A 12,875-nucleotide genomic window follows, 5' to 3' on the forward strand; every position below is an offset into this window, starting at 1 on the left:
CTGTGAGAATGTGTGGTCTCCTATCCCCCATGCCCTGCTAATCCCTCTCCTGACATGCAGTGGGGCGAAAGGGGTGGGTTTAAAGCCCAGTCTACGCCACAGATATGAATGGCCTAGTGTGAATGATGCATCCAAAACTCTGCCCCCACTCCTTTCCTGCTCCTAGCGCTCTGAAGCGGTTACCGGGTGCGTGCGGAGCTGCATACAATTCTGGCGATGGAATCCCGTGCCGCCCGAAATCTGTTGAGCAGGTGCGTTTCAATTTTGACAAAAATGGGGGGTTGGGGGGTTGACTGGACTGATCGACCCCCAGGAGCTCTGTTTGTTTTACAGAATTGAGTTACATTTTTACACGGTGGGTGTGTTTGGGAGAAGGTACGTTTCCCAGCCTCATTCATCCTGGAGAGACAGCATTGTCTAGACGCCTCCTGGCTGTTTGACCTTGTAGTGTAAATATTGCAGGTAGTTTGGTTGTCGCCTGCAGCCACGCCTGCATGCATTTCCTCGGTGTCTTCTCAGTTCATTCCATTTGTGGACAGGTGCCTCGGATCAAGACGCCCATTTTGGGGCTCGCTCTTTCGGGGACACGCTGCCCCGTGCGTGTTGTTGGGCTCTTGGCACCCTGTGGGAATGTGGCACCTTGCGAGGCTCCCGGGCTGACAGTGCAGGAGAGTGCAGGAACGCCCGCATCTCCTCGACGACAGGTGCAAGAAAGAGGCAGTCTGGTGACAGACCCACCCTGCGCGCCCAGCTACGGTCGGACTAGGCCGGGCAAACCCGTGCAGCCCCGGGGGCCCCGACACCGTCGTCGGACGTCACTGGAATGTGCGTGCGCACTGTGCAGGGCCCGCGACGTCGAGGCGTTTCCGCCGCCCCGACGCGCCTGGAAAGACCGGCTCCTCCCAGGCGTGTTTACCGCTCTCCCAAACCCACGAGAAGCTGCCGGCGAAAGCGCTGCGGGAATGCCGTGCTCCGTCCCGGAGCCATGGCACCCATGCTGACCTCGGTAAGTAAAACAGTATATTATTCAACGTTTGTGTAGCACGAACCACGCACGCGGCTGTCTCTTGCTAGTAAATATTATTATCCCACTGAAATACGAGAATTGTATGAGCCTTGTAACTAAGGATGGATGGATGTACGGCAGGGAGGAATCGTGGGCACTAGAACCCGTGGATTTGTGAAAGATGACCGCAGTAGGCGCATTGACCCCATAGTGTAGAAACGCAATTTAACCTATGTTCTGTTTGCTCCTCTTTTATTCATAATGAGTGATATTGTGTCATGTCTGTGTTGTGTGCTTCTAGTCTAATACTGGCAGAATTGTAGTTAATAGTGCTGATTAGTTTTACGGAAGGGCACATTGTTAAAAAAAAACTCTTATAAAATGATCATGTATAATTCATTTAATAAGGACTGTGTTGAGAAGACAATTTATTTTATTTATTTTTTATTTGTAAAGCGCACTGGCAGCCCAAGGGCATCGAGGCGCTGCTGCATGAAATTGTCTTAGTTACAGGAGGATTACTTAGCTCGTGGTTACAGAGAGCGTGTAACCTAGCAATGATACGATAGCAAGGAACATAACATAATAGGTGGTTATAGTTTTGGTTTGTCATGCATATATAGTCCCGGGAAAGGCCAGAGGCATGGAGTGCCACCTCGGAATGCGTTTGTTGAAGTGGACTGGCCTACAAGCAATACTCAAATCCGAAGGTGAACAGAACACCACGAGCCATGGGGGCGTGGCTTGGCGCCGAGGCAAGATGGCAGCCTAAGACAGCGGCTCCACCTCACATTTAATATATAATAGCATTAGGTCAACTTTAACGTCGTTCAATTTAACTTTTTCTCCTTCTTGAGCTCTGCCGACATTCCGCTTCCACCCGTTGGTCTTCTTTCACGGCGCCGGCGTGTAGAACGGCTACACACGCGACAGGCTCCACTCTCCAACTTCCGCATCGGACGCATCCAGGAACGCGATCCGCCTCACGTGAGGAGAGACGCGGCGGTGTTACATCAGCTGACTCCCCGGTCTGGGCCCTAAAGCACAGCACTTCCTCACGAGTGCGCCACCAGCTGGACTCCAAGGAAACTAGTAAAGAAATAAAAGTAAGGAATAATAATTATAAAAGCGAACTGTTTACATTATGCTAATTTATACTGAAGCAAAAAGATATATCTAAAAATAAAATAAAAAAAAAAATAAAAGAAGAGAGAATAAGTCAGATTAATAAGAGAGGATATATTAGTTTTACACCTCAAAAAGGAGTCTGCAAGAACAGTGAACGGGCTTTTAAGCCACAAATCAAAGGCAAACCAAGTTTTAAAACCATAATACTGAACAAGCTATTAAGTCTCCCTTCTGCAAATACTAAGCGCTGCTTTTAAATTTCACACCACTGCCACGCCTCATTGCTGCAACCTTCCAATACTGTATTAATTGACTGGTTTACAATCATCCAACTGCTGTACTTCTACAGCCCCACGGATTTAAAGCTCTTTTTTTTGGCCAACAGCCCTACACAATATATCAAACTTAATCTTTAGTAGTATATGCCTTATTATTCTGGGTCTTTCCATGTTTTGGTCTCTCTAGCACAGAGTAAAGCCTAAGAATAATATGGAAGTAATAATTATATACTACTAGTCAGCATAAAGATCTTCTGCAAAGAATTAGACGCCATAACAATTTATATTTGTCAACTTTGGCACAAATATGGCAACCAACAAAACCAACCAAAAAAATGGCTCCTCTATCAAAGACGCTACCGCTTCCTCAACCACTCTGAAAAGACCCAAAAGTGACTCCCCACCTCCAAGTGGAATCTCAGACCCAGCTATTGAAACCATTCTTGCTGAAATCAGGGCACTTAAACCCTTCATGGAAACCACAAATATTAAGTTACAGCAACTAGATGAAAGGTGGATGGGAGTTAACAACAGAGTAGAAGAAGCAGAGAAAAGAATTGGTGCGCTTGAAGATCTATCGCCTTAGGTAGCACAAATGGACAAATCCATTAAAGAACTTCAAAAGCATAATGAAGATTTGGAAAATCGAAGTAGGCGCAATAACCTACGCATCTCTGGCCTTCCTGAAGGAGCTGAGGGCACGAACCCCATTGTCTTCCTACAAAAATTCTTACCGGCCATACTACATTTGCCTTTGGAAACTACTTTTAATATACAACGAGCCCATAGGATTGGCCAACCCTCAGTCTCTCCCTCATCTCGTCAGCCACCAAGAACGCTAATATTTTACCTTTTGGAATACTCTCAACTGCAACTTATCATCTCCACAGTTAAAGAACGTAAATCTCTAATCTGGCATGGCAGTAAGTTATATATCTCACAGGATGTTGCTAGAAGTACAGCACAAAGAAGAAAAGTCTTTCTGGCATTCCGGCCTGCTCTTAAACAACTTAATGTCCGATATGGCTTATTCCATCCTTGCTCCTTTAAAGTCACATACGAAGGACGCTCTGCAGTCTTTGATGATCTCGCTGACTTAAGGCTCTTCATACAATCCATCAAAAATGAAAATATGGACACCTCTTCTCCAGCGGCGGCCTCAACTTCATCTACTACTTGAAACTGGATCTCATCAATTGACTTTTATACTCATAAGTACCTAATTACCTAATGCTATGATTTTACTTTGATATTTACTATGTGGGGTGGATGCTCTTTTGGGTCCATCTTCCACAGGTAGTCGCTTTTTCCTAGTTAGCGACCCGTTAGGCGTTTCCTATCCCCTACATATATCTCCCTTTAACTCCTTATCCCATGTCCTGTTTGATCTCTAAAATTATTAATTCAACATGGTATACTACCCGTCAAGGTGTGATCAAACCCCTCTCTCCCCTCTCTGACCCCCAATGTTCCTTCCTTCTGTACAAATATTGGTGTAAACATAATTTCAAACGAATGACAATGGTATATGCTTATTTCTGTACGATGGCTATAGGGTGTATGAATATCAAATCTCCTCCAGCTAAATGATCTTTAAATGCATAACATGGAATATTAAGGGTTGCAAGAATCCAATGAAAAGATGTAAAGTATTATCTCACTTGAATAAATTTAAACCAACAGTAGCTTGTCTACAAGAGACACACTTATCCCTCAAAGAAACAATGAAACTCAAGTCTCTTTGGGTGAAGGAGGTTGTTGCTAGCCCAGCTTTATCCAAGAAAAATGGTGTTGCTATACTTATTAGTAAAAAACAACCCTACAAAATCCTTGCCCAAGATGCAGATACAAATGGCAGATGGGTTTGGGTAAAACTGCAAATTGACACGACACAAGTATCAATTTTCAATATTTACGGACCTACACTACCAGATCCCTCCTTTTGGAATAATATCAAACAAATGATTTTGAAAAATGACTTCACCAACTTGATAATGTGTGGCGATGTCAATCAGGTTCTTGACCCTTTTTTGGATCGAAAATCTAGCTGCATATTTAAACCCAACAAAACTCACAAATCCTTTATAAAATGTCTAGGAGAAACAGGACTAATTGATTCGTGGAGGATATCTCATCCTTCACATTTGGATTATACCTTCCATTCTCCCCCACACAACACATTGTCACATATTGATTATATTTTTGCTACAAAGACTCTATCTGGATCCATTATAGACTCCAAGATAGCAAATATCATTATCTCTGACCACGCTCCAGTCATCACTTCCTTCTCCCTTACAGATATGAACAAAGGTTCTCCCAGATGGAAACTTAACAATTTTCTTTTAAATGATCCTAAATCTATTCAATCCATCAATACTTTCATTCAACAATACTTTAACGAAAACCAAGATCTAGATACCTCCACTGTCAATAATTGGGATGCTTTCAATGCGGCCCTTCGTGGTCACATAATGGCCCTATCAGGCAAGAATAAAAAAATCAGGAAAAAACATCTTGATGATCTCTATTCTAAACTCACTATTGCAGAACAACACTATTATACTGACACTAACTCAGCTTATCTACGACAAGTCATTAAGATACGCTTTGAAATCAATAAAGAAATCACTGAGTTAGCTGCAGGTACCATTCTTAAATATAAAACTAAGATCTATCAAACTTCTAATAAAGCAGGTCAAATGCTAGCTTCTTATTTAAAAACCAAAAAATAAAAAGTTCAAGTCTCTCACATTTAAGATAAATTGGGCAAGATGCATCATAAGGCTGATGAAATATTGGAATGCTTTAGAAAATTTTATACGGATCTATATACCCCAGAATGTGCCATTCCCAGAGAAAACATTGATTCCTTTTTGAACAACATCAGTAGAACCACCTACCCTGAAATTGATCTATCTCATCTAGAAAAGGACATCACTTCTATCGAGATTACCAAAGCCATCCATGGCCTCGGAAAAGGTAAAGCACCCGGCCCTGATGGACTATCCACAGAATTCTACAACACATTTTCTCAATCCTTAACACCTAAGCTCACTTTTTTCATATTTCATTTCACAAAAATGTTCCTCCGGATCCTTTTCTGAAGCTTTGCTTATCATTTTTCCAAAACCTGACAAGGACCCTACTCTTCCTAGCAACTATCGACCCATTTCCCTTATCAATATACAAAGCAACATTTTTGCCAAAATACTTGCCAATAGAATAGAATCCTCACTCCCAAGTCTAGTTAAACCAGACCAAACAGGTTATGTAAAAGGACGTAATATATCCTCTAATGCAAGACTCCCATTAAACGCCATCAACCTTGCAGCCAATGACAAAAAAGACACTCAAGGCTATGCGGCCATTGCATTAGATGCGGAAAAAGCGTTTGATCGTGTTGACTGGAATTTTATGTTTCAAACTATACGCTGGCATGGGTGCAGTGAAAAATTTATTTCACTGGTCAAACTGCTTTATTCTGCCCCCAAATCCGCTATTTATTTAAATGGTCAAACTTCCCCCTCTTTTCCCTTACTAAGAGGAACGCGTCAAGGTTGCCCCTTCTCACCATTACTATATACCCTCTCTCTCGAACCACTTCTAGAATTAATAAGATCTAACAAAAACATCCCGGGAATTCAAGTCGGTGCTTCAATAAATAAAATAGCTGCATATGCGGATGATATTCTTATATTAATTAAAAACCCCAAACTTCACATTCCCAACCTCTTGAGTGTTTTATCGCAATTTGGTCAGGTCTCAGGATATAAATTAAATACGCAGAAATCAGAAATTATGCCCCTAAATCCACACTGCCTTAAACATGATATTGTCACTTTTGGCCTCAAATGGTGCAGTAGCTCTGTCAAATATTTAGGTCTTCGTTTTGCCCCAACTATCCCTAATACGATCAAACTCAATACTGAAACACTACTGGGCACCCTCAAGGATCTAACATCCAAATGGTCTCCACTATACCTCTCCTGGTGGGGGCGCTTAGATACTATCAAGATGATGCTAACTCCCATAATACTATACTATTTGCAACTTCTCTCCGTCCCATTATCCCTTTCCTTTTTCAAATCCATTTACTCTATACTACTTAATTTTCTTTGGGGAAAAGGAAAAAGTAAAAGAATTGCTCTGACGAAACTGAAAGCCCCCTATGATATGGGGGGAGTTAGATTCCCTGACTTTAAGTCATATCACTATGCATTTCTTATAAAACAATCTCGTCAATGGTTCATGGATCCTATATCCGCTGATATCCCGACTTGGTGTACATTAGAAAAACAAGTAGTTCTACCACACAACATCACTGACTTTATATACATTTTTAAACATTTGTCTAAAAAGATTTTAGACCCTATTAAAGCTTCAATCTCAGCTCTACAAACCTTTCTTTTTCCTCACACTATAACTCCTAGTAAGCATATTTCCCCACTATTATGGCATAATAAGAACATAGTAATTAATAATAAGATCCTCAACCGCAAAACATGGATTCAAAAGGGTATCAGATTCATCCAACACATTATAGATGACCCGTATGTCCTTTCCTTTCAGCAATTCTCTATCACTTTTAACATTCCTAAGAAGGACTTTCAATTTTATAACAACTTAATTAATTCCTGCCTTGATGCACTTGCCCAATTTTCCAATGAAATTCTTACTCCAGATGCTCTTAGACTAATGCACCTTACCATAGTTGGTGAAGTTCGAGCCTCTAAAATTTACAATATGCTCACCTCAACTTTTAAGATTTGCCCTATACGTCTGAAATGGGAACTTGATTTGGGCTTCATGTTTGCAGATGAAATATGGCATCGTCTGTTTGCTAAAATCAAACAAATATCGGTATCAGCAAATATTTCACAACACTATTATTTCTTCATGCATAGAGCATTCATTACTCTGGCCAAATTGGCTAGGTCTAATCCGAGTTATAATGCTAAATGTTGGTCATGTGGCATATCTCCCGCCACGTATATGCATATGTTTTTTGAATGTTCATTTATTGTTAAATTCTGGCAGGAAATTTGGAAGCTTCTTAAGTGTATCTTCTGTGTTGATGTGCCCTTTTCCTTCGTTAACATATTTTTAGGAAGTATAGCCATTACAACTTATTTCCCATCTGACTCTGCTAGACTTTATGATCTATTCATCTGTTTAGCTTTAAAATGCATTACTGCTAACTGGAAAGACTCTAGTTTGCTTTCTACCAAAATCTGGTGGAATACCATTTGTAACACTCATAAACTGGAGATGTGCATGGCCAATAATCATAACACAATTCCTAAATATAATGCTAAATGGTATTATTTCACCAGGTAGCTTAACTGTTTTAATGCAACTGCTCATGGTACATGAATCTACACCCTTATATTTGCATCATTATCCATATTTCCATACTCATTTTGAAATGCTAGAACTGAATAATGTTTGAAATGATTAGTTTAATTTTGATGAAATAATCCAATATACCCATTCTCCCCCCCTATCCTCTACCCTCCTGATTCTTATATGTCTCTTGTCTGACTCCCTGTACGTCTCCCCCCTAATCTCTATATTCACTACATATAAGTCACTCTTTGCAGACTTGTGCTACTATGAATTTTATACTACTTGTTATATTAATGCGGTTTATATCTACTATAGTTCATATTATATTCATAAGTGATTTTAACATATGATTCAGCTATATAGAAATACTATTACTAGTGACCAGAATCATTTACTATGTCATTTCTTTGTAGTTCTTGTTTTATTCAAAGTCTATAACTTGTCGATATCTGTATCAAAATCAATATTTTAACAATAAAAATCATTAAAATAAAAAAAAGAACACCACGAGCCACAACATTGCCAGTGTGGAAACGACTGCAAGAGAGAGTAATGCCCCCCGTCTCAAAAGAACCCGAAGACCCTACTCTTCAAAGAACATCTTGCCGAAGGGCTGGTCATGCCACTCAACCCTATTTAGCCGCTCCGCCCACTTCGTCTATGCATCTCAGCTCCTTTGCTACCCTGCTACCGCTGCACACTACTTGTGACACCCTGGGCGCATCCCCTTTGTACAGTTTGCCTTTTTATAAATCGCATGCATATATGTGTGTGTGTATATACAGCAAACAAATTGTGAGCTTTCTCAAAGATGCCGGTAGAGACTCCTTCACAAATGTACTTGGTTGCATCTTCCATCAGACCCTCTTCAGCCCGAAGACTGGGCCTCCGGGAAAAGGTGCACACCCACATCTTCCATCAGACCCTCTTCGGCCCGAAAACTGGGCCTCCGGGAAAAGGTGCACACCCACATCTTCCATCAGACCCTCATCGGCCCGAAAACTGGGCATCCGGCACACCCCACATCTTCCATCAGACCCTCTTCAGCATGAAAACTGGGCCTCCGGGAAAAGGTGCACACCCACATCTTCCATCAGACCCTCTTCGGCCCGAAAACTGGGCCTCCGGGAAAAGGTGCACACCCACATCTTCCATCAGACCCTCATCGGCCCGAAAACTGGGCCTCCGGGAAAAGGTGCACACCCACATCTTCCATCAGACCCTCTTCAGCATGAAAACTGGGCCTCCGGGAAAAGGTGCACACCCACATGTTCCATCAGACCCTCTTCAGCCCGAAAACTGGGCCTCCGGGATAAGGTGCACACCCACATCTTCCATCAGACCCTCTTCAGCCCGAAAACTGGACCTCCGGGAAAAGGTGCACACCCACATCTTCCATCAGAACCTCTTCAGCCCGAAAACTGGGCCTCCGGGAAAAGGTGCACACCCACATCTTCCATCAGACCCTCTTCAGCCCGAAAACTGGGCCTCCGGGAAAAGGTCACACCCACATCTTCCATCAGACCCTCTTCAGCCCGAAAACTGGGCCTCCAAGAAAAGGTGCACACCCACAACTTCTGCCTGGACCTCAATTACTTGGTGAACTCTTTTGATAAAGGGCTGTGGATTGTGCAGTGTTTAGGTACATTGTTTACTTCCCCGTACCAGAGAGGTTATTTGGTATTATGCACCCACCCATCGAGCTTAACTACCGGACCATACTGAAGCCCAACTAGGAAGGAGCTTATCTGTGTTTGTTGAGAATCTTTGAGTGATGGCACTCTTTGGCATCAAGTAAGTAAAGCTGCTTGCCCACTATACTATTATTCTGGCATTTGGCTTGAATGCTAAGAACTGGACGCTCTGCATTGAGAACGTTCTTGCCCAAAGATGCCCCTTGAGCCTTGATTCTTGGCTGAAAGCACCCTGTCGCAGTTGTTGTTTACCCTGGTGATTGAGCCTTTGGCCGATCTCATTCGGGATCGGTTCAGCAGCGCCGGTCTGTCATTTGGGGGGTAAGAGCCTGAGATTAGATCCTTTTATGCAGACGATATAATTTTGAATATTAAGGACCCTGTGCTCCATTTGCCCAAGATACTGGCACCGGTAGAGTTTGGAAGGCATTCTGGGTTACTCCTAAAATCCTCCAAATTAGAAATATTCCCCCTGACAGAGGTTACACAACGCCTGTCATGGCTGCGTCAGATTTTAGATTTCTGGGAATCGGGGTGGCTCGTACAAGATCCTTGGCGTATGGTTTGTACTACAGCATATACATGGCTACTTTAAAGGTTAAACTACAGAGATGGGGCCGTCTTCCGTTATCACTTGCTGGGAAACTGGCTCAGGTCAAAATGTTTATTTTGCCTAAAATGCTGTACTACTTCTATGATATTCCTGTGTGGCCGGGGCGAGCGTTTCTTTCCAAACTCGTGGGGATGGCCTTGTCTTTTTTGTGGGCAGAGGGTTCAGTGCGTATGAAGTGGATGCGATTAGCTCAACCTTGCATAAAGGGGGGGGTCTTGTTGCCCCAGAGCTTGAACTTTACTACTTGGAGACTCAGTCACATTATGCCTCATACCGGGTCGAGGAGCACTCGGAGGCACCCTATGTCCGACTGGAACGACTTCAGGCAGGACCCTCTCCACTATTACTATAACTAGCTGGTAACACATACTGTAGTACACATGTCCTCGATCCAGTGTGGGCGACACAGAATTCTGGGGCCACGCCGTATAAGCAGACAAATTCACTGGCCCTGTATGATAGGAACTTACCTGCTTTGTTTATTCACAGATCCCAATGTGATAAAAATGTTCTGATTAATGTTCATGAACAACTTCTTTGGGATATGGGCGAACTATGGGCGAACCCTCTGATTCATTACTTATCATGGAGGAGCTTTCTGCCACCTTTATGCCGGTGTCCCAAACACCTCCCGCAGAGGATGCATTCCATGGAGAGGGCGAACCAGCTGTGTTGTGGTAGATGGGTTTCTCATGCTAGCCTCTCTGGAGAGTTCTGCACTGCCCCCTTTACTATTTAATCTATATACTACACCTTGTCCTGATCGCGTGGAGTCTAGGCAAGTGGGTTTCCAATGTTAGGCCGATGAGTCACAGGTCTTTTTTAAATCTTAGTGTAATAAATACATTCTCTGATAACAAACACTTTAATACCAGTCACACTTCCATCCACACTAGGACGAAGGATAAAAGACTGTGGGCCTCATTGCGACCCTGGCGGTAGCTGTGCCCTTATTAAGGGCACGGCTGCCGCCGGTAATGATTTTTTACCTAAGCCCAGAAAAGGGCAATAACCGGGTCATGCCGACCTTGGCGACCGTTAATGACGGGCCCGTTGTTAGCATCCTGGTCTGCTAGCGGGTCCCGCTAAGGACGCCTAGTCTGGCCAGGCGTCCTGAGCAGTACCCGCAGCAGACCTCGTAATGAGGCAGCCCGGAATGAACGGTGCCGGTCCCTTACCGGCACCGTTCATTCCGCGGCCGCCAGGATCCTATGAGGCCCTATGTTTGAATGGAACTAGTCGATTTCCTTGAAGGGCCATTTGTTGGAGGCCAATTTTGTTTTTTTATTTTTAAACATTTAGCTGCAAATGTAGATGGTGGGGTTAGGTTTAGGTATTTATTAAGGCGAGGGGATGTGGGGAAATTTCTCGTCAGTACTGAATTCCAATGAACCAGCTGCTTTCTTTGGATGTCAAACTGGTTCCTACTCAGCCTAAGGTAAAAACCCTTGGAGTGTACTTCTATCCTCCTCTCCAAATGGCTAAACAGATAAACATGCTGGTTAGTAGCTCGAGTTAATGCCTACATTTAGCCTAGTTCAACCCTACCTCCAGGGTGAACATCTGGGCACCATAGCAAAGGCTGTTCTTGGTGTTAAACTGGAATATGCCAATGCAATGTATATGGAAATCAGAAATATCTAATCCAAAGTCTACAATCGATACAAAATTATGCTGCCAAACTTGCTACTCTCTATGTGCCAGGCATGTCACTTCGATGCTTCATTACCTTCAAAGGTTGCCAAAGGAAGCAATAATTGCGTTAAAAAATGCTATTCTAGTGTCCAACTTTTTGCATAATGTCGCCTCGAATCACCTGGCAATGAGATTCCCACAAACCAAAAAGAATGCTGAGTATGCCACATTTAAACTTTGTTTCCATGCCCAAATTTATTAGGAAATCTGGTGGCGGCAGAAGTTTTGTTGTGCCAGTTGCCGGGCTGTGAAATGTACTTCCTCCATCCATGGGACCTTTTTATTAACGGTCTTAAGTTTAGAAAAAAGCTTACGGTGTTCTTGGTTCTATGTCCTTTCATCGTCGGGCATTTCAAAGCCTCTTCTTTTGTCAGTTTCTTCTTTCCTGAGGTGGGAGTGGATCCATCCGGTCACGCCCACGCCCCTGTTCAGCGTGCATTTTTATGCCGCAGGGTTTTAGCACACGCATAAACATATGCATGGACTTACACATATATGCAATCTATTAAGTGGCATTTTCGTGCACTGCAGCCCACTGACAGCTGTTTGGAGAGGGTCCTCGATGAAGCTGTTTGTGTTTGTGTCATTTCATCGTAGCACCTTCCCAGGGATCTAGCCCCGACTTTTGCAGCTGGGATCTCCTAGGCTTAAATCCCGCCTAAGCCTCCAGCAATGCATTCTCACCCTGCAAGAGTCATGTTTGACCCCCTTTAGACTGAACAAGACACACAGTGAAATATTGCCCATATACATGGCTCGTGGACCGAATTGTTACCAAGACTCCAGTCAAAACCCTGACAACACAGACCTGCTAAGTCCATACTCAATGAAACTCTTCCATATTATCATTCTAGGTTCAAAGTTCAAGCTCAATCCAGTACAAGGGTTCCAGTTAGCCATGGCTTTTACTGTCATTGAAAATAGACTCTTATTTTGTAAAATGCTGGCAAGTCACAGACAGCCTCTTTGCTAGTTCGATTTTTCAGAACACTGAGGATAAGCGTCTTCGCCCGGTGGCAAATGTGACAGCCGGCATCTCTGTGATCAGTCACCTGGGTATAGTCTGAGATGTAAATGAAGGTTCCTGTATAATTGTCAGAAGAGCCTGTCCC

General features: G+C 43.2%; 1 protein-coding gene across 1 annotated transcript in view; it reads left to right on the forward strand.

The window, feature by feature from the left end:
* Positions 1 to 891: 891 nt before the first annotated feature.
* Positions 892 to 12,875, forward strand: part of ARHGEF4 (Rho guanine nucleotide exchange factor 4) — a 399,330-nt gene continuing 387,346 nt past the window's right edge. Inside the window, exon 1 of the mRNA XM_069617840.1 lies at positions 892 to 1,006. Coding sequence (XP_069473941.1) covers positions 986 to 1,006 — 21 coding nt within the window. The 5' untranslated portion in view covers positions 892 to 985. The remainder of the gene's footprint in view (positions 1,007 to 12,875) is intronic.

Source organism: Ambystoma mexicanum, chromosome 10 (genome assembly GCF_040938575.1).
Source record: "Ambystoma mexicanum isolate Mex_15411 chromosome 10, UKY_AmexF1_1, whole genome shotgun sequence".
Taxonomy (NCBI): Eukaryota; Metazoa; Chordata; class Amphibia; order Caudata; family Ambystomatidae; genus Ambystoma; species Ambystoma mexicanum.